Here is a 22,320-nt window from a genome sequence, read left to right on the forward strand (position 1 = left end):
TGGTCACATGCACGTGTGTGTGCGCACGCGCGTGTGTGTATCAGGCGTGTGTGTGTGCGCACGCGCGTGTGTGTATCAGGACAGAACCCAGAGAGTGCGACGCAGGCAGCAGCTATGACATGTTGTCATGTAAATCAGATAAATAACAGGATACTGTTTAGCTTTTAATAAAAGAACAGTGTACACCTGTTATGGAGGAAATGTGACTTTAACCTGCTTCTGCTGGGACTTGGCACTGTACAGAAACAAGACCCTCACTTATGTACTAATTTAGGTATGTATAGATAGACTATATGAGGCTTAACCAGGGGTCAAATTACGGTGGAGCTAAGGGGAGCTCAGCTCCACTGAAAGGCAGAGGAGCTCCCCTAAAGACATTCAGATGATACTTTAATTGGGAGCCCTAAAATTAGTCCATTTTCAGGTAACATTTCATTTTCTAATAAGGTTCCTGATGTTTCTTGAAAAGAGTTTGAAAAGAGTAGCAGTAATTTGTCAGCGTTTGTTTATTAATTTATTTCGTTAATTAAAACTTCCAAATGCCGAGGGGAGCTCCTTTCTGCTTCGGTCAGCATGGACGACAGCATGCAACCGCCACTTCGTACACTTCCTTTTGTGGTTGTTAAAAGAACTTTCTGTCCCTGTTTATGATTAAACAAGGGGCAGTGAAGTCGATGTGCATGCCAAAAAATAAGGCTCCCCCGAAAGTCCTGGTGTAATTGCAGCCCTGGGCTTAACCCTGTTGTTTATGTGTTTTTCATATTTCCCTTAAATACCTGGGCGAAATGCAGTAAAGATAGTATTAAATTCATCTCACAGAATGATTTCAAAGACGCATGACGTATCTTTACAACCTTAAAAGTCTACGTTCTGGACTCGTTAGACGACACACTGACATCTATTATGTGCATTACAGTAAAAAGTAAATTGATCTGATTCTGATTATTTTATTGTATTTTATTTAAATGTATTTTAAATTTTAAGGTACTTCACATGCTATTTATTTAATGTTATGTTGCACGTTGTAGCATTTATAGCATTGTAGCATGTAGCTTTGTTGTTTTGAAAGTGTGTTATAAATAAAGTTGCAGTTGCAGTAAACAGTAACAGAATGCAGTTAGTTTATTTATGGAAGCTGACCTGGTAGACAGTCTTCTTTAATCCAAGTCAAAAGGCACATCATAAATACTTTAACTGAACATATAGTTGGGTTCATGTTTATATGGCCTGTTTTAAAGAAAAGCAAAGCACACACGCGTCAGTTAGACAACAAATTTATCTTTTTACATGGATTGGTGCTGCTCCTGGTCCTGCTTTGGTTAATATGAAAATGATCTGGTTCCAGTTGTGTTTGTAAATTAGTTTAGGTAACCCAGAGTACACATTCCCAGAGGGGCCTTTTATGATTTGTAACCCACACAAATGTACCTGGGATAGTTAATCTGTGCCAAAGGCTTAAATAATATCCAACTAAGAGGTCAGCACACAAACTGAAGGTAAGATTAATAAAAAAAAAAAAAAAGATGACAGTTATTTTTCAGGTTTAAAGAGGGAACTTTCTCAGTCTAAACATCACTCTAATTAAAAACTGCATTACAAAACACTGATGGCGACTTAAGCCTTAAGGGTGTGTGACTGTGTACACAAAATCTTATAGAGAAGTTTCCTGCAACTTCAGTAATTCAGGGGCCTGCGCTGAGCTCCACATTTTCTTGTGGGTCAAACCTAAAATGATGCTGGTAAGAGAATTAGAAAAAACATCTGAATTCATCACCTTGGAGAAGAACTCATGGACTGTAACATCCAGTTATGATTATCACTACTTACTTTAACATAAACCTATAGGATTAATATCCCATGCTTTGTATTGGATCAGGATTTTTTAAGAGTAATTTCATAAAGAAATACTGTTTTCATACTCCCTTGAATCACATCTTTGACCACACAGTATAAGATTCTTTCAGCTAAACTGTACCCCTCTTTAAATCATTGGCACACTTGTTCTGTTTTACACCAGCATGCTTCAGCTGACATAAAACAGAAAGCTTGGAGCAGTGTCTGACCGTAGTGATGGGTGATGGGTCATTAGATGTAGCGGCTTTATTCACTCACTCTCAGACTAAAATGGGAATGCTGAAGATGACTTGAAAAGTAATGGATTTTTCCTTTTTTCCCTATTTTATTTCTATTGATTTCAAAGAGAGCGTGGGGACATGCTCTTCATCATAATATGATACTTGGTAGTGTATCCATGAGCTAGAAGCTTAAAGCCTCCTAATGGTTAAGTTTTGAAAAGCTCTGTATCCAGTGTACAGCACCTGAAGTACAGTAAAGATTAATATCCCTACACACTAAAAGACACATCTTAAGCAGGCATAATATTGAGAGGCTCCGTCTACACTGACATTACCTGACACATTCATCAATTCCAATCCAGCATGGATCAGATTGGACATTTCAAATTAACATAAATGCTCATTGAAATGACACCAATTTGGGTGAAGTCAATCAATAACAACAGAAAATGTATTTGTGAGAGTATTTGGGAGATTACACTGAGACATGATGGTAAAAATGTAAGCTAGTGCAGTAAAAATGTGGATGGCATTTAGCTCTACCAGATACCAAACATCCCGGGTAGCAAAAAAAAGGTTGGCCCAAATATGGCCCACATCTGCAGTTGTATTTGGCCGTATTTGGATTTACAGTGTTGATTCCATGGCTGCCAAAACTCAGCCACATGACCTCCACATTTTCTGTTATCTTTGGACCACTTCTGTCCGACACCACACTTACTGTAATTCACGTCCAAGCCAACAGCTGACATCTGGACCTCCGTTTGGCCCACAAGACACCGTCTGTAACCCATGTCCAGGCTGGCAACACCTGGACCATTTGTGGTCCACACAACAATTAACATAAGTGCCAAAAGTAGCTTGATTTAGGCCCAAACGTGTCTACTATCAAGGATTTCTCCTAGTATGTAAAAGATTAGGAGGGACAAGAAATTCTAAACAGATTATCTTTTGCTGTTTTAGCAACGATTGCTAGCAGTGGCGTCGTAGTGCTGCAGACAGCAAGACTCTGTACAGGCAAAAAGCACCCATGTTCCATAGCCATGTACGGGATATCAGATCTAGGACCATAAACTGAAGTGGCAGAAATTTAGAATCAGTAATTAGATTTTTGTGTCCAAACAGCCTGTGATAAATTGTTTTTCCATCACGTTGATGGTTGTATTTCAGAGGGCTGATTCTTTCTTGCATATGATGTTCATTTCTAAACATTTCTTTGATCCAGAGGTCATCAGTAAAAATACACTCAAATATATAATAGAAATAAAATGTCAGCATATTTACACTTATTTTTAAGTATTGTGAATGCAAAGTCTCAGACTTGTTATGATTCACTGGGAGGAAAGAATGAAGCCTTAAACTGCAGCTCGCCTGTCTTGTTTGTGAACAAACCTGAAGAACACACCCTGGACCACTCACCATCCTCACAACTTTCTCCAAAATCAGTTTTCCTGACTGGATTTCATACAACCTGCACCTTCATTGCTCAAGATCAAACCGTGCCTGCAAGTGTCAAATATACACGAGCTTTTCCACTCCTGAAGCAGATGCCCCCTTGTAGTGCTCCTTCATAGTAATGTACTTATTAAAATGTATCCTGTGGGAGACTGTACATCTGTCTGAGCTGAACAAACAATGTCAGACTAACTCCATCACTAATCCAGTCACCAGCGGTTAATACCGTTCAGCCTACAAGGCAACCTTTTGATGTCAATTCTTCTTGTTGTTCCTTGCAGATTGCCAAACTACCAACAGGCAAGCATTGTGGAAATGGATTTGTAATTATGTACCAAGCTTAACAACAAAGAAACAAAATCTGGACTATTACTGAACCATTTCCTACAGTTGAAGAAGTTTCTCTTTTGCATGAGAGAAAAAGTCCCTTTGGTGTTGACTTAAAGCCTTGTCACATACAGACATTAAATGCACTAAAAGCTTGTGTATATGACACGCTAAAGCGAAAGTACAGCAACGTTCCAAAGATTTCCAAAGGCACTTTTTTCCTCAGTGAGCTCTGAAAGCTCAGCCTTCTTTTTTCACAGTTCTCTGGTTGTTATGATTGTGCATCACATCATGTGTTATATGCCTTGCAGGTACTGACATGACTCAGGACCGACTCTGGAGATGCCGAAGAGACGAGACATCATTGCCATTGTATTGATTGTGTTGCCTTGGACGCTGCTCATCACTGTTTGGCACCAGAACAACATTACTTCTCTGCTTGCTGCTCAAAAGGGTAAAAAATAAGAATGTGTGTTGGTGCGTTGAGATTTAAATTCTTATACGTTTTTAGAAAAGAGGACATTTTCTAAAATGCAAAAAAAAATTAATTCTGCGATTTGTTCAAACCCTTATTTAACAAGGATAAGTAAAAAAGATAATAAACTTCTGTTTCTAAGATTACCAACTTGTATTTAATCATTGTAGGTAATTAGGGGCTTTGTTATCCTTTCAGATCATTTTCCCCTCAACTTTTGGCCACTATTTTGGTTGTTACCCCATAAAGGATCATTTTTGTGATATTCTGCTTCTTTTGAAGAACTTTTAAACTCAATTCCAATTTTTCTTAAAGACGCAGAGTGTGAGAGCTTGACAGGCCTGACAGCAGTCCAGATCTGTCTTCTATTAAAAATGTATAGCACAACATGAAGAGAAGACTCAGACAACAACAAGCCTGGACTATAGGCGAATCTTTGTTTACATCTTTTTGCGCATGCGCGTGTGGTTGGGTGGCAAGAAGACCTGTTGAGATGGCGGAACCTGCTAGCATAAACAAGAAAGTAAGCGGGCGAAATCCAAATTATATAAGTACGCTAAGCTCCGAAGACCAGAGGAGGTTTAGAGAGAAACTAAAAATTTGTGTTGCAGACAAAATCGAACAAATACAAAGCCCATATGAAGTCTGGGATGACGAAAAATACTGGTCTGACTCACCTGCATCTTGGCCACAGATGTGCTAGGGAGATATTTATTCTTATTTAGTTGAAAGCCCTGGACCCTTCACCCACGAGAGGTTAAAAGCTTTTAAAAGCCTCGAAGCTTATAACTATTTTGTTTCAAGAAAGGTTGGGCCAATCTTTTCGGTGAAACAAAAATCAGTGGTCGTGCTCAAAGCGGAGGTCAGACCCGGCCAAGCAGAGTCACAGCGTGATTCGCATCTTCCGTGGGTGATCGCCCAAGAAAACGGTGAAATAATCACATGTCACTGCGACTGCAAAGCCGGGTAAGGCTTTATTTATCAGTGCCTTTGAATTTTTCATTTTAAATCTAATGACTGTTTTTCAATTTTATTGGTCCTGTTAACTATAATTTAAATGGCGTTTGGTCTATCGTGAAAAACGATAATAACATCTTACAAAATTTTTCTTTCAAATCCAGTCTAGGAGAAACATGCAGTCATGTAGCAGCTTTAATGTTTAAAATAGAAACAGCGGTCAGGATAGCACTCACAACAGCTGCGTGTACCAGTGAGGCTTGCAGGTATCAAAGCACGTATCATAGCACGTAACCATTTCCTTCTTTTTTCGGGGTCTTTTTCGGTGGGAATGCGGAAAAAACTTTTTGTTGGGCCCCCAACGAGCCGTACAGCCAATCACACAACACGAGTGAACCATGTAGTAGATCGCCCTCAAACTCCAAACGCAAAGAAATCCAGCTAACAGATGCAGCTTCTTGCCACCCAATACCGTGATGCAATGCGGCAAAAGGTAAACACTGACGTCACAAAAGATTCGCCTATTGAACAGCTAAAATCATGCATTAAGCAAGAATTGTCAGATTCCTCTGAAAAACTGCCACAATTAGCAACCTAAGCTCCCAAATCATTTTAAAGTGCAATTAAAAATGTATGCAGATGTGGCACAACAGTACATATGCTTCACTCAAAAAATATTTTAACTGTGCTTCTGGCATCAAATTCTAACTTTGTTTATATTTTCTAAATATTATAAAAGTTTTTCAGTAAAGAAGTAAAGAAACTTTATGCTGTTTGAAACTAATTAAATTACAAATTTGCCAGTGGGTTTTGTGAGGTAAATGTTTTTCTGTTTTGTGTCACCGACATGTGCGCCTCTGTATCAGTGAGTATATACCAGCAAATGTTGAGTGCTGTGCAAAACATTAGGTCTGTTTTTTGCATGATTATAGGTTAGCATCAAATCAAAAACAGTCGACATTATCCTCTACGTTCTCAAGAGGAGACAAAATTGAATGCATGGAAGCTAAATGTGGCACAAGGTCCCGTCCATACACACAGAAGCTCATTGTGACCATTTTCCCTCTTGGCTAGATGACACACATGATGGTCGCTCCAACTCCAGAAACACCCATGCTTTCAAGGAACCCTACGCACCTCAGAACCGGGAGATTGTGGAGGTGGTACGCACCGAGTATGTTTACAGCAGGCCTCCGCCCTGGTCAGACATCCTCCCCACTATCTACGTCATCACACCTACTTACAGCCGTCCAGTGCAGAAGGCAGAGCTGACACGCCTGGCCAACACTTTGCTCCACGTATCCAACCTGCACTGGATCGTGGTGGAGGACTCCTACAGGAGGACCACTCTGGTTAGCCATCTCCTCCAGGACACGAGGATCAACTACACCCACCTCAATGTGGAGACTCCTATGAACTATAAAGTACGTGGGGATGCTAGGAACCCTAGAGTACCACGGGGCACCTTACAGAGGAACTTGGCTCTGCGGTGGCTACGGGAGACCTTTAGCGTCAATAACAGCCAGCCTGGGGTTGTTTATTTTGCAGATGATGACAACACATACAGTCTGGAGCTGTTTGAAGAGGTGATCTTTATATATGTGTTACCTGTGTGCAGTTACATGAATCTAGATGTGTAGATTTATGGAATTTAAATAGACTAACATGGGTTATTTGTATCTCTGTTTTCATCTTACAGATGCGCTTCACTGAAAAGGTGTCAGTGTGGCCCGTGGCATTTGTAGGTGGCTTACGATACGAGTCTCCCAAAGTAAACACCTTAGGTAAGGTGTACGGCTGGAAAACTGTTTTCGACCCACACCGGCCCTTTGCCATTGACATGGCTGGGTTTGCTGTGAACCTGAGCCTCATTCTGTCCAAACCTCAGGCTTATTTCAAGTTACGAGGGGTGAAAGGAGGATATCAAGAGAGCAGCTTATTAAAGGAACTGGTCACCCTGAGTGACTTGGAGCCTAAAGCCTCTAACTGCACTAAGGTAAGGAGAGTATGCTCTGTGCTTGTGTTAAAATGTTGTGAAACAACATCAAATTGGTAGTAAACAAGCTGCATAATTCTAGAGATTAATCTTTGTCATAACAATTTTCTCTCCAAGCCAAAAGCTGTCAGCTCATAAATGATCCTTTAGGCTCACATCTAATTTGAATATTCTATGTACTTCCTCGGTAGCACATGTGATGCAGGTACACTGACATTCCTAGCCCAATCTTCTGCATTACTACGTCATCTTTGACTGTATTTCTTCTCATCCGTGCCTTCCCTCCGACCTGCAGGTATTAGTATGGCACACACGGACAGAGAAGCCTGTGCTGGTAAATGAGGGCAAGAAAGGATTTACAGACTCTAACGTGGAGATATGACATACTTCATCTGACACAGGTAATAGCAGAGATTTGGAAATGTAAATTACTTCATTTCCATACTGTGATTATTTTTAGGGATGGACCAAAGGGGAAGAATATAGCTTGTGCAGAAAACATCATATTCAATGACACTTCATTGAGGTTCAATTCTAATTTTATCCTTTTCTTTTCTTTTCTTTTATTTATTTATTTATTTTGCTTTCTCAAGAATTTTTTGTGATGGCAAGCAATTCTGATCCAAATCATGCTACCCCCACCACCATGTTCTGATGAAATGCAGTTTTTCTTTCTCCAAAGACAAAGAAAAAGCTCTAAAGCCTCTTCTTTAAACCACTAGCTTGCAATTCAGACTCAACTGTGCATCTTTCCAGTGGCTACATGGTTTGTTTGTGCAGTCGTTAGCAAACTGCCAACAGGTTTTCTCCTTGCAATCCATCAATGAACGCCATCGATAGAAATCATGTTGTGGAATTTATCACATTGATTTAAGACTCAAATGAACTGCCAATAAATTAAATATAAGTTAATATATTAAATTGTTTTTTTGCGTATTTGTGTTACTGCGGTTCTCTCTGTCAATTTTCATGTGATCATGGGCCATATTTTTGTGAAGTGAACCTCTTCTGATATCAGTGGTACAGCTTTGCACTACAACACAAACATGAGTTTGGACAGAAATTATACACAATAACCATCAAAGTGTGTTATATATTGAAGGGTGTGCAGGACCCAGCCTGGCCGTGCACACTTGTTCACACAACCAACTAGCAGAAAAGTGACTTGACTGGCAATTTTTTAATGATTTCATCTCAAAGGTGATAAGTTTTCTTCCAGATGGGTGGGGTTGGCTGTACTACAGAACAAACATTTTGTATGTAACTAGCATGCTAGCATGATCATTTAGATACAGCTGATGTGTAATGAAACAGGGACTAATTATGTCGTGGTTTTTGTTTTTCCAGTTTTCACTTTAAATGTGTTTTTTTGTTGTTGTTGTTGTTGTTTTATTTTTTGTTTTACTTTCACATCATAGTTTAGTTCCCTCCCTAACATTTTGCCTTCTATGTCCCATTAGTTGATTCTTCCACACCAGTTTCTTCAGTTTATTACAGTTAAATGAAGAACGAACAAAGAAACGAATGAATGAATGAATGAATGAGTGAGCGAGCAAGCGAACGAACGAACGAACGAGCGAACAAACGAATGAATAGTACATTTTTAATCCCCTGAGGGAAATTATTCTTTTGTAAGATTGTCTGTCCTTATCAAGGACGAGTTATGTCAAGTTGTCGCACCTTTTTGTCTGTGACTCTTCATCTTTGTGCAAAGCTCTTCAGATCTTCAGATCTCTTTCGTTTTGTCTGTCTTGGAACACTTTTTGTTTTGTTCTTGTTGACTCTGGCTTTGCTTTGTTAACTATACACTCCCAAATCCTCTGCTATAGTGTTAAGTCTTGTTAACAGAAAAACCTTATTAATTGTAAACTTGTTTTTTTTAGGAATCTCCACTGGATTCTTTCTGGACTCAAACCAACCTCAGAGCTCCAAGGGTCAACAATTGCTACTGCACAACAGCTGCAGTTCACTGGAGCTTTTAAATGGAGGCACAAGGCCATGTACATGTACCAAACATGTAGCATTAAAGCACAACTACACGGAAACAAGGCAGTCTGGACTGTACAGAGCATTGGTCACCAATGGCAGGAGTTGCCAAGAGGAGCTTGCCCACTAAGGTCAACTTCTGGAGGTTGAGAAAAAGGATGTTACCCATCTTAAACTGCAGAAGGAGCTGGAACAGTGCACAATAAAGCACGCTCTTAGCAAAGACGACACCAACCAAGTACTCCCTCAGCTCTTAATAGGGCTCTTTTGTTTTGAGCCGAGCCGGCTGTTGGGCACAGGGCTGCACAGAGGAATGAAAGAAGTCCTTGTTTGAGGTGAATCAGCACTGATGAGACCTGAACCCTTCTACTTGTACTGTACAACACTAAGCTATTTAGATAGGACCCTGAACACAGCACTAATTAGGAGTCCTGTTTCTGCTCAACACACATACGCACTTAATCAGCAGACGCATTGCACAGTGTTTTATTATAGTGAAACAGCAACATTTTCATCAGACTCATGTAGTACAAGCACTTGTTTATTCCTGAAATGCTGCAGCACTGCTGAACTGTAGTTATATTTAAGGGAAGATGAAGATTTGTTAGTGGGCTGTACAGATTGCAGGTTTCCTCAAAACCCAATTAAGGTTTGAAATGGTTGAACTGAAGCTTTCTTAATTGTTGTCGGTTGTTGTTTATCTGTGAACTTTGCTTGGAACATGGAGCCATTTCTCTAAAAACTGGAAATGCATACTCATTATAATTATTCCCAGCATGGGTGGACGGATGGCTTGCAGGTGATGATTTCATACACTACTGACTTGCAATAGCACCCCTTTTAAATGTAGATGTTTTCTGAGACTGACATTGAAAAGTTAGGGCAGTTATCAGTGTGACAGACGTTTTAAACCTTTAACTTTTTCTTTGATATGAGGGTGTGAGGATGCTACAATGCTGCTTGGTTTCATTTAAAAGCTGTTTGCTTCTGCTTCTTCAGTTCATATTGTCTACAGACCAACTTTCTTTTTTCTTTTCTTTTTTTCTTTTTTATTTCTTTTCTTTTTTTTTTTTTTTTTGCAGGCTTAAAATTAATCTGTCAGTAATATGCTCCTCAAAATATTCACACAGGCAATACAGACCTAACAATATAATATTTAACTGTCATTCCAAGACATAAATCATGACTCTTGTGGAAATTCACGGGTAAGAACTATTTTGTGTGTTAAGATTTATTGTAACCAAAGGTACTGTACCTATATAGATTAAAAATAATGCTGTAAAAAATCATGACTGTGTCATTGAGCATCATTGTGGTTAAAGGTTGGACCGTGTTTATAAAATTTATTAGACATTGACCACATTGATGTCTTTGCATTTGACTACCTTAAATGATGAGCAAGAAATTATTGTCAAACAAACTTCTCATACAGGATCTGACGATGGTCACTGGATTTCTGCTGCCATGCCCAGATCAGGTGCATCCTCAAAGTTGACCTTGTAGTCTCCCTCTTTCTCTTCAAAAACAATTACCTTAATAAATTAAACACAAACGGTGAAACAGAGAGATGGTAAACACTTTAACTCTGATTTTTATTGTAATTTCACAAGCTATGTACAATTAATCCAATAAGTAAATGTAATTCAAAGTAAAACAAATTAATGCGAAGATGAAGCAACTATGATTCATCCAAAGAAAACCACAATTATCCTAGTATCATTTATAAAGATCACCATTTCACATTCTACACCTCATTTATCATCAAGACACAGTGACTTTAATAATGAAAACAATTGTCAACAACCACCTTCAGCTTTACTGATGCCAGGCAAAGCTTAGCTATGCTAGTGTCAGGGGTGCTAGGCTAAGCTTAGCTAAGCTAACTGTAATGATGCCAGGCAAAGCTTAGCTATGCTAGCGTCAGGGGTGCTAGGCTAAGCTTAGCTAAGCTAACTGTAATGATGCCAGGCAAAGCTTAGCTATGCTAGCGTCAGGGGTGCTAGGCTAAGCTTAGCTAAGCTAACTGTAATGATGCCAGGCAAAGCTTAGCTATGCCAGCGTCAGGGGTGCTAGGCTAAGCTTAGCTAAGCTAACTGTAATGATGCCAGGCAAAGCTTAGCTATGCTAGCGTCAGGGGTGCTAGGCTAAGCTTAGCTAAGCTAACTGTAATGATGCCAGGCAAAGCTTAGCTATGCTAGCGTCAGGGGTGCTAGACTAAGCTTAGCTAAGCTAACTGTAATGATGCCAGGCAAAGCTTAGCTATGCTAGCGTCAGGGGTGCTAGACTAAGCTTAGCTAAGCTAACTGTAATGATGCCAGGCAAAGCTTAGCTATGCCAGCGTCAGGGGTGCTAGGCTAAGCTTAGCTAAGCTAACTGTAATGATGCCAGGCAAAGCTTAGCTATGCTAGCGTCAGGGGTGCTAGGCTAAGCTTAGCTAAGCTAACTGTAATGATGCCAGGCAAGCTTAGCTAGTGGCTGCAACAGGAATGAAATTCCAAGAAAAAGTGTCCCTAGCAGGACAATAAAGTTAATCTTGAACATTCATAAAATTAAAGCACCATTTAGACTTATTCTTGTTTTCTGATGTTAACCTAATGTGTCAGTTTCATGTGTAAATGAGCATCCTGGTTATTTACTGGCAGCATTTGCAGCACAGCCAAGTCCATTAAGTCACATTTACATACTGACATGCATAGTAGCAGTGGGTCCTAAAGTGGCAAATGATCTGTTTTCAGAGAAATCCTGTTACCATTAAAGAAATTATAGTTCTTTCCAATCATCCCTGCTCTACAAAAGCTAAGAGCTGCCTTGCTTAAAAATGTTTCTAACATCATTATGTCTAGATAATGAGTTAACTATTATGTTATCTATCTATTTTATTGAGATAATGGTTTAATTATGTTTAAAACAATGATAATACGAAGAGTTTTCTAATAGTTTGTCTAGTTTATTTATTCTTTGTAGGATCTTAGTTGAGCCATCACCAGAAAGCAAACTGAATAACATGCCTTAACTTACTGTTATTGATTTAAAAAAACTGCAGTAATTACCAGCTAACGTAGGTGACAGCTACTCATAGAGCTCACCTTGATCATCTTGTGGTCTTGCATAAAGTTTGTTAGGTTAGCTTATTGGAGAAAAGGCCGAGATAATGAGAAAACTTAACTTATCATGAAAACAAGCTTTGTGATCTTGAGATACTGGAATAACAAACTTGTGATCTCGAGATGACGACATTAAAAAAAAACACATAACTGCTGCTCGGCTTCCACACTGTGCAGTTGTGGCGCCTACAGTGGTTATTAGGAGTGTCGAAGCAGCAGAAGGTAAAGCCCAAAAACAAAGTGTGAAAAAACTGTAATATTGTGGAACAGTTTTTATTTATTAATTTATTTATTTTATTCCTATTAATGATGAATGTATGATGATATCAATTAATTGTGCCCAAATATGAAACAATACTTTGTCTTTTTGCATCTTTACCTGGTTGATTCCGCTGTTGAGAAAAGGTCCCGGGAGGTAGAGAGTCTGCTGTGGGCCTATAGACCAGTAGCGCCCCAGATTCAGCCCATTTATGAACACAACACCTTTCTCCCAGCCCTGTGGACCCGAAAAGATGCACAGTCTAAGTAAATAAATACACTCTGACAAATCTAATATTATAATAAAATAGTACATTTTGTTTCATTTTTATTTTGAGCAGATAGTGCTCCAAGAGCACAACAAACAGAAGACGATGCCGTAGCTCTACAGTTGAGTCCAAAATTGACTTAAATCAGGCTACAAAATAAGAATTATATGGTGATGCTTTAAAAGGAGTGGGCAGAAATAAAACTTATTGAACCACACTCCTGACACTATGTCAGGAGTTGAGAAATTGTTGGTTTTATTGATTATGAAACGTCAACTTTATATACATCTGTAACCTTGTTTCTAGAACCCTTAAATATTATTTTAGATTTATAGCACAAAAAGGCACATCCCGTTCAGTCTGTCCCTCACTCACAGTTTCCATGGCTTCTTGCCACCACCAAACATTCATACATCTGGGTAAAAGATGGTTAAGTGTCTTGCTGAAGGACAGATTAAGCAGCAGAGGGAGTCAAACCACCAACCTTCCAGGTCCTGGACAACCTGCAATACCACCTGGATCAAATGTTTCACTGCTTGTTTTAAGAGCTCTCTCACATGTCTAAAGCTTCAAAATGTTTTATTTTAGGAAATCTTAGCAAGTGTAATTACTACTGCCTTGGCAGATTATTTCACTTTAATTAATCTGAATGTTTTTGTATTAAAGTAGCTCATTTTTTATAGCTAAAACTGAGTATGAAAGATACAATGTGACTTTATCAGGGTGCAAACTAACCAATTTTAGTATTTAGCAACTAAGAAACAAATTAAAGACATGCTCTATCGAAACATGATTAATATTCTTGCACAGTATTTAATTCTCAAAACAAGCCATATCCAGCCAAAAAGACTTTTTGCTGGATATAAAATTGTAAGACTTGTTTAGACAGTCGATTTTTGCAATGATGTGAAATGTTTCTATTAACTGGTATTTTTGCTTTAAATGTATTTCAACTATGAAAATTACCATGCATACCATACCATAATACAACTGGTTTGTTGGAGTTTATTATCTTTGTGAGTGCAGTATTGAGGAGGATCAGGTGTTTCTTTTCACAAGAATTTCAACCATTTCTGCACCTGATTCACATACTGTTACACATAATTAATTTCACTTACGGGCAGCTTCACAAACGTGTCACTTGGATACCCAAATGCAAACAGCCTCCCCATAAAAAATCCAGGAAAACTGGGATTTTCAGGGAGACTTTTCCAAGGTGCCTGGTAAAGACTGAAATAAGACTTCTTCAAACATATTACTAAAGACAAATTAAAGTGATATGCAGCTTGTGATGTGCAACGAAGTGTACAAACCTGTCAATAAAGCTGGGTTTCATATCCAGGCTGTATATTGTAAAATCCCGCAAGGGAGTATTGTTTAATAAAATGTCTCCCACTAGTCCTGCAAGAGCACAAATCAAAATTGACTTGTGCATTACCCAGTGAGCAGACACAGCAATGAACTGCAGGATTTTCTGTCAGTCACCTTTATGTTGTTTGTCAAGGTCCCTTCCACGGTGAGCTCGTCCACAGTTTTCCACCAATAAACTTAAGGTGCGTTGTCCCTGCAGAGATCCGTTGTATTCATATTTTTAATTAGATCTGACACCTACTGAGGCACCACTTCAGCTTCCATCACAGTCAGTAAAACCAGCGCCTTCGTTTTTCATACCTTACCATCAGGAACAGCCAGCTCCAGGGTCTTGCGCTTGAAAAGTCCGATATAATTTCTGTCTACAAACACCTGAGGCAACAAAGATCTTTGTCAAATAAGTGCTTATATGAAAGATTTAAATAATTGAGTTTCCCAATTATTACAGCTCCGTGTTTTTTCATCCTATCCGTGCACTGTGTGTCCTCAAACATTACAATATTTTAATACAATTTTTTAGAAAATACGCTTAGAGGGTGTTTTGGAAATAGTTATAGTAGATGAGCAAATTAAAATCACATTTTTTGTGTCTGTCAGTTAAAAAACTGTGAGAAACTTGACCCCTTAATGCCTGTTTCTGGCCTTCGTTTGTTTTATTTCTAATAATCAAACTGATTTATTTTATCTATTTATTTGCTTTTTTATGCATTAATTTTTATATTAATTATTTATAATTTATCTTTATTTATCAGTTGTTATTTATATTAACAGTATTTTTTTTCATTCCCATCCTTTTCTCTTTTGATCAATTTTTTTCCTCTATTTTGTTTTTATATAATTGTAAATGCACTCTGGCATTAAAGGGTTAATTCTAAAACAGCAGAGGCCCTATATAACTCCTCACTACGTCTCAAGTCGTTTCAACTTGGGCATATTAAGTAACTTTTGGACTTTTAAGTCTGTTTGCATCTAGAAGAGCCGATGCATTTATTGCTGAATCCTGCAGCAAAAATGGAGCATTCACCACTAAAAGGTAGTTTCCCACAGCTAGTTTTTCTACTGGCTGCTTATTTTTCTGTAACAGATGGATAAGAGCAGTTTCAAGCTTCTCATCTGCCTTCCTTCAAATTTGATTTCAGCAACTACAAATGCATTTGGGATCGTAAGGCAGCCCCTTTGGAGTATAAAAGGTTGCAGTAACAATGACTTACCAGGGCACGGTCTCGGACATTGTCACCTGACTTTAATAATCCTCCACTAGTGATTGTAGTTTCATACAGAGTGTAGCCGTAGGACTGGCCGTTCCTGTTATTTGCAGGTAGATTCTCCATGTTTACTGGCCTGGATGACTTAAAAGGCTGCAGAGAAAATATAAATTATTAATCAGACTGGAAAGCAAAATCCTTTTCAATATTGAATGTTGTGTCTTAGAGATTATCTTATATATAACATACTTCCTCAGTGAAGCTCAAAGCGTCCCATAAAGACAGATGCTGGTACATGATGGCTGGTTCATAAGTTTCCCTGTAACCCAGGGCTGGCATGTCTGGTAAACTGCCCCCTTTTTCTGTACAGAGAAGTTAAAACTATTCAGAAAAGGGGGTAATGAATTAATTTATATATTCTAGTCTTATATTTAACTTACTGTTGTATCGAGAAAATAGATCTCTTAGGAGATGGTACTTTGGAGTATATTCCCCAGCTTCAGATAGAGGCGCATCATAATCTGGAAGGTACAGTAGACGTGAACTACCGTGTACTGCCACCTGCTGGGTGTCATGGTCAATGTCGCTCAGTAAACTTCAAGAACATACAATATCTTCCAGGTTTGAGACAGAGGAGCTCTTTATTCTAACCAAATCTTTGAATTCTGTGAATTTGCATTGAAGTCGCAGCTACTTTGTTTCCAGTGGAGCAAACAGTGCAGAACAAACCATAGCTGGAGACTAAAGCTCTGTAGGAAGGTTCAGCGAGCGCGCCGCTCATGAAGCCAAAACTGGATCCTCCGTGGAACATGTACAGGTTGACAGACATTCCTCGCCTCAGGATTTCTCTCACAGCGGACACCATATCTGGGAAGAAGTTCAGCATAATCACATTACTTCTCCTTATAAAGATCATAGAGTCAGAACACCTGTGCAACGTGTAAATAAAAGGCATCTCAGTGTTGTTAAGTCAGATGTTGCCAGGTGCAAAAGTGAATCATGCAAAGGTGGTATAACCCTGATATTCACATTTGCATTTCCATCGTTGGCATGGAGCTGGCATTACCCATGCAAAAAGCATGGTGTGGAGTCAGAAAAAACATGTCTTTACTGCATATCAGAGCAGTTTGAGGTTAAGAAATACTAGTTAAAATGGTAACAGATATAAGCTGTGGCATAATGTCAGCGTGACAAAGATCAAAAAGAATCTCTCCTGTTTAATAAGTCAAAAAGTTGAAGGAAACTGCAGATAACATCTGTATTTACGTTTGTTTCTTGGTACACAAAATGGTTTTAATGGCATGTTTTTGAAGATGGTAACAATATTTCTTAAGTTAATTCACATTTATTTTTTAAGAAATTGGGGAACTTAAGTTTATTAATTGAATCATTTTTGCAATTAACATGTTTTTAATATTCTTCCACTGTCTTTATGCAGAGTTAAGCCATCAAAGCTATGGTTAAGTTTGCAACGTATTTTGTGCAAGCTGGGTAATTAAAGTTATACTTAGTTCTTCCTTATTTTGCTGTGTTCATTAAGCGTTGGTGCTGTAGCCTTTGGGTGGTTTGTGCTTTGCTCACATTTAGGTGAAATATAAAAAGATAGTCATCGGTTCAAACTGCATCTCCCTTTGAACACTTGCTACATTTCCAAATTGTAAATCATCTTAACTGGACATAACTTTAGTTTTAGTGTGTGTAGTTCTCAAACTTACTTCAGTATTATTTAGCCTTTTAAAGCCTTGTTTCAGCATCCTAAAACAGATTCTTCTACACACCTGCCCATTACAACGTTTCATAAAACTGCAGCTAAATGACTAACTGTCTCCCTATAAACTCAGCAACATTTGCCATGTAGAGGGAGTTAAAGGGCTTTTAAAGGGGTATACTGGAGTTACAATTAGTAAATACCACATGTATTTATATTTATTAAATCAAACAGACTTTACTATCAGTAACCATACATTCATTCATTTTCATCCCCAGCAGCTTGGTTCCCGTCAGAGGCAAAGCCAGTTGGGTATTTATGGATTTTACATTAGGTCCAAATTTTTGGCCTGGTGCTGTTCTCCCAGCTGGACCCAAACACACGAATAAGACGATACAATCAACATGGTACGTGTGTTACACACCATGCAAGCATTAAATGAGGTGCAAACTCTAATGTTGCATTCTGCGTCTTTCTACTCAGGGAAGCAGTAAAGCAGCTTACTTTGTAATTCATACTTTTGATATCCTGCTCTTCAGGGGGAGTGTATAATGATTGAGAATAACAAGCAGGTGGCGCTGCTGCTGTTACACCTGCACCTTAACTTAGAGCCACTCATACTGGATGAAATATCACTTCTCCAGCTTGGCTACACATCGTGCAGGAGGTTCATCTGTTGGTACCAGATTCAGACAACCAGACCACTGCTGTACCCGTCCACGGAGTAGGTCTGCCATTATATCAGATTTTCATTCACGATCGTGGTGGCAAAAGTATCCACAATATTCTCAATGATGAGATTAATGCAATATCAATGGAAAACTTTAAACATTATATTTCTTTCAGACTAATTACATTTTTTTCTTTTTGGGCAATTTTTTTAAGTACTTAGGGAATTTTAAAACTTTAGGTTCAATTTGCAGTCAGTAATGTTGACTTTGTCAGCTGAGGATAAATGTATTATCACACAATGTGAATATAAAACTGATATAACAGGATATTATCATACAGTAGATGCTGACATCCACCATGGCATACAGATGCATGTTTGATTGTGACTAATTTCATAATTGTCACTGCACAGATAATCTTACAAAGTTAAGGTAAGATAGGTTTTAGATGTTTACTTAAAAATGTTTAATAAATATACATTTAACTGCCAATTTATTGGGTACACTTGTTCATTTGCTTGATCACATAAACAACTCAATGCATGGGAGCATCTCAATGCATTTAGTCATGTAGACATGGTCAAGATGACTTGCTGAAACGGAGAATCAGAATGAGGACGAGAGGCGATTAAAGGGACTTTGAACGTGGCATGGTGTTCAGAAACTAAGGAAAGTATCTTGTTGATGTCAGAGGAGAATGGGAAGACTGGTTCAAGATGACAGAGAGAAAACAGATTACACCCAAGGGATGTAAAATAGCCTCTCTGAACACGTCCAGACTGCAGATGGGCTGCAGCAGCAGAAGACACACCGGGTGCCTCCTGCCAGCTAAAAAAACACAGGAAACTGAGGCTACAATTCACACAGACTCACCAACACTGGACAATAGAAGATGGAGAAACATTGCTGGTCTGATGAGTCTCCATTTCAGCTCCACATTCAGATGCTCGGCTCAGAATCTGCTGGAAACTTGAATTTAGGTGGTTGGTCGTTGTGTTATGGTGTGTTCTCGACACTCTTTGGGCTCATTAGTACCAGTTTAACCTTGTTTAAACGCCACATCCTGCCTGATATTGTTATTGACCATGTCCATCCCTTTATGACCACGGTGTACCATCTTCTGATGGTTACTTCCAGCAGGATAATGCACCATGAAACCATGAACCTGGTTTCTTCTACAATGAGTTCAGCGTCAACAACTCATAATTAAATGGAGCAGCTTTGAAATGTGGTGAAACAGGAGAATTGCACCTTCCTTCATCCCCCTCACTCTGTTTATTAGGTGACACATTAACAACTTCTGTGTTATTATTATTATTATTATTATTATTATTATTATTATTGTTATTATTAATATTATTATTGTTGTTGTTGTTGTTGTTATTATTGCCAAAAATGCTGTTATAAATGACCAGTGGCAGCCAGACACAGCCTCAGGATGGACTGCAGGAGGTGGGAGGCCGTGGTGGTCCAGGGATCCCTTCCACCCTTCAATACATCCCATCCACTCAATGTCATGGTTATTTTAATGCATCTTAGTAGCAAAAGCACCTATACATACCAATCTCACACACATACATACACACATTAAAATAAATAAATAAGAAAAGTGGGTTTCCATGGTAGAGCCCTTGGGGAGCAGTTTCAATGGCCTACCGAAGAGTGAATCCATTAAAATGAAGCAAACTTGCAAAACAAAGCCATCTACTCTCCCTCTTGCAGTACATGGTTAACACCAGTACAGACATGTCCATTTCTCCATTTATCTATAAAAACCATGGATAACAAGGTGGAGCCTCCTTACCCTCTGGGGGAAGCACATGGTGGAGGTCCCCCCACACATCATACCCGCCAGTCCAGTAGTCCATCACCATGGAGGGGCCGTTGGGCTGAAAACCAGAGCAAAGTAGACCCACAAGGTCAGCTTACACTGCCCAAGCCCTGAGAGTCAACTCATGCAAAAACATAATACACACCTGGATAGCGTTTAGATCCTGGATGTTTCTCTGATTCAGCTTCTGCAGCTTCACCGACCTGATAGCTGCAACACAAAGATAACAGATTTATGTGTGCGCGTGTGTGTGTGTGTGTGTGTGTGTGTGTGTGTGTGTGTGTGTGTGTGTGTGTGTGTGTGTGTGTGTGTGTGTGTGTGTGTGTGTGTGTGCTAAAATACAGTACCTCCATCAACGCCTCCTGACTTCAGCGTATTGGGGTTATCTGATGTGACCAAGAGCTCACTGATCCCTCTGGACTGTAAAGCCTTTTAAAAAATCAAATACACAACAGCGATTAAGTTAAAATGATCATAATCTTCAGGAGTAGGCCACACATCACACTACATTTAAGACATAAGAGGGATTTTAATTAAAGCATTTTACCTCTTTGATAAAAATCATGTAACTTTGGTCCTTTGCAAAGGATCCATACTCATTTTCAACCTGGACTGCAATGATGGGACCTCCTTTCTTAAACTGAAACACACAACACACACACACATATATATAAATATATATATATATATATATATATATATATATATAACAAGAAACTGTAGTTATGACAGACTTGTTTTCCTACGTATTGATTTAGAAAGTTACCTGCAGCGGAACCACCTTTGGTATAAGTTTGTCAAAGTAAGTGTTGACAGCCTGAGTGAAGCCTGGGTGAGTTGTTCTCAGTCTCATGCTGCCATCCCTGAGAAGCCAGCTGCAAGGAAGACAACATGCAGCTTAGTTTTGACTGATACTGCAAGAACAAAAGGCCCACAGTGAATCTAACATACGGAACGAATCTTCAAACACTGGGCAACTCTTCCCTCCGAGTAAGCTCAAACTTTTTCACCCTGACTTCATTCAAATAATAAAGAAACAACATTTTCTGCTTCAGATAAAATGTTTCTGTGTTGCTGTGTTATATTCACTTAAATTCTAAATTTTATTCATTCATACTTTGGATCTAAACCCAGCGCCCAGAAACCCAGCGCTACCTTGGTAGTCCTCCCAAGTCCAGCTCAGCAGAAATGTATGGCCCTGGACGTAAAATCACCCACAGTCCAAGTTCAGCAGCAAGACTGATGTAGGCTCTGAAATTCACATTAAGAATACTGCTTATTTCTGCAAAAACACAAAGATTTAGACTCATGACAAAACCTTGAATCTTGTTTTCTGAGGAGCGTGAAAAGTGCCTGGTAGCAACAGTGACAAGCCGAGGATCACACCCCTCTCCACTCATCACCATCGTGCTGTTAATTGTTCGACGACTTGCTGTTGTTGTGGAGATGCTGCTGTTGTCAGGAGGGACTCTTGTATCTCCCTTGAGCACCAGGGCTTAGATGATAAGAGTATTCCCAAAATGCCTCAAAGCAGGCAGGAAACAAGTAACATGCTGTATGGCATTTGATCATGAATGTTCTGTATTCAGGACAAATAGACAAACACTCTTCTTACTCTAAATCCAGCTGTGTGTGGAAGTTAAAAACCCCCTTCTCTGGCTGGTGCAGGCTCCATGGCACGTATCTGCAAAGATGCTTTTAGTTAACAAACTGGTGACAAGGCTGGTGAAATAAAACACACATGTAGTAGCAGTATTCCTACGTAGTGAGGGTGTTGATGCCACAGGCCTTCATCTTCATCAGGCGGTCTCTCCAGTACGCCCTTGGCACACGGAAATAGTGAATGGACCCCCCGAGGATACAAAATGACTCGCCTCCCAGGGTAAACTGGGACATGTTGACGCTCAGGCCCACTTTTCTGCTCATCCTCCACCCGCCTGCTGGCTTGCTGGAAGAGAAGTTGTGGATTTTTCATGTCACAATCACATTATGTGACACAAGGGTTATTGTGCTTGAACTGAACACATGACATGAATTTGCAGATGCTTCAAATTGCTAAAACCTTTTACGAAGGAGCAGGAGTACAACAGTATGTAAAGGCAAAGCAGACTTCAGTATATCTGAACTGCTTTTTATACATTTTGTATTTTTATCTATCATCTGTAATGTCATATTTAAATCCATCTTAAATCGTTTCCAAAGAGGAGAAAGCTTATGAACTAAAGTTTAAGTGAAAAGGAATACAGAAGAAATCTTATTTTTGATTATATTTATTGAGACAAATATGATATTTTAAGACTGATATTTTAAGACTGTAAATTTTTAGGCTATCAGTAATCAAACCTGTAGTATGGAAAGGCAAATAGCTTTAAAAACAGTTCAAACAAACATATTAAATTAGCAAGACTTACCTGAGATTTTTATACATGATGAAGCCAACTATGCACAGGCAAATAAGTATATACTTCCTTTTGTGGACATTTCTTATCCTTAGAACAACCATCGGTGGTGTGACAGATCTCAGTAACACAGGAACCAGTGAGTTCACAGCAACATCTGAGCGCAGATGCTCGCCTGAAAAGCTCACTGCCTCGAGGGAGTGCCCATACTGCCAAGTTCACCTCAGTAACAG

The 22,320-nt window shown here is 39.1% G+C and overlaps 2 protein-coding genes across 2 annotated transcripts in view; one reads left to right on the plus strand and one right to left on the minus strand.

Annotated features, from left to right (window-relative positions):
* The window catches only part of LOC121654386 (galactosylgalactosylxylosylprotein 3-beta-glucuronosyltransferase 1), a 55,241-nt gene extending 45,849 nt beyond the window's left edge, over positions 1 to 9,392 (plus strand). The window contains exons 3-7 of the mRNA XM_042008504.1: positions 4,169 to 4,311; positions 6,364 to 6,875; positions 6,989 to 7,285; positions 7,581 to 7,686; positions 9,169 to 9,392. Of these exons, the coding sequence (XP_041864438.1) occupies positions 4,200 to 4,311; positions 6,364 to 6,875; positions 6,989 to 7,285; positions 7,581 to 7,667 (1,008 nt within the window). The 5' untranslated portion in view covers positions 4,169 to 4,199 and the 3' untranslated portion in view covers positions 7,668 to 7,686; positions 9,169 to 9,392. The remainder of the gene's footprint in view (positions 1 to 4,168; positions 4,312 to 6,363; positions 6,876 to 6,988; positions 7,286 to 7,580; positions 7,687 to 9,168) is intronic.
* Positions 9,393 to 9,912: 520 nt separating this feature from the next.
* On the minus strand, positions 9,913 to 22,191 carry LOC121654384 (beta-galactosidase-1-like protein 2). Its single transcript, XM_042008503.1, has 19 exons — positions 22,100 to 22,191; positions 21,451 to 21,636; positions 21,304 to 21,372; positions 20,844 to 20,939; positions 20,455 to 20,563; positions 20,236 to 20,328; positions 20,036 to 20,117; positions 19,834 to 19,898; positions 19,662 to 19,746; positions 16,208 to 16,345; positions 15,919 to 15,999; positions 15,728 to 15,840; positions 15,485 to 15,631; positions 14,574 to 14,645; positions 14,388 to 14,466; positions 14,216 to 14,303; positions 14,021 to 14,132; positions 12,755 to 12,871; positions 9,913 to 10,803 (listed from the first exon to the last, which is right to left on the minus strand). The coding sequence occupies exons 1-19, from the start codon at positions 22,189 to 22,191 to the stop codon at positions 10,717 to 10,719; spliced, it is 1,911 nt and encodes a 636-aa protein (XP_041864437.1). The 3' UTR covers positions 9,913 to 10,716.
* Positions 22,192 to 22,320: the final 129 nt, after the last annotated feature.

This window comes from Melanotaenia boesemani, chromosome 15 (assembly GCF_017639745.1).
Source record: "Melanotaenia boesemani isolate fMelBoe1 chromosome 15, fMelBoe1.pri, whole genome shotgun sequence".
Taxonomy (NCBI): Eukaryota; Metazoa; Chordata; class Actinopteri; order Atheriniformes; family Melanotaeniidae; genus Melanotaenia; species Melanotaenia boesemani.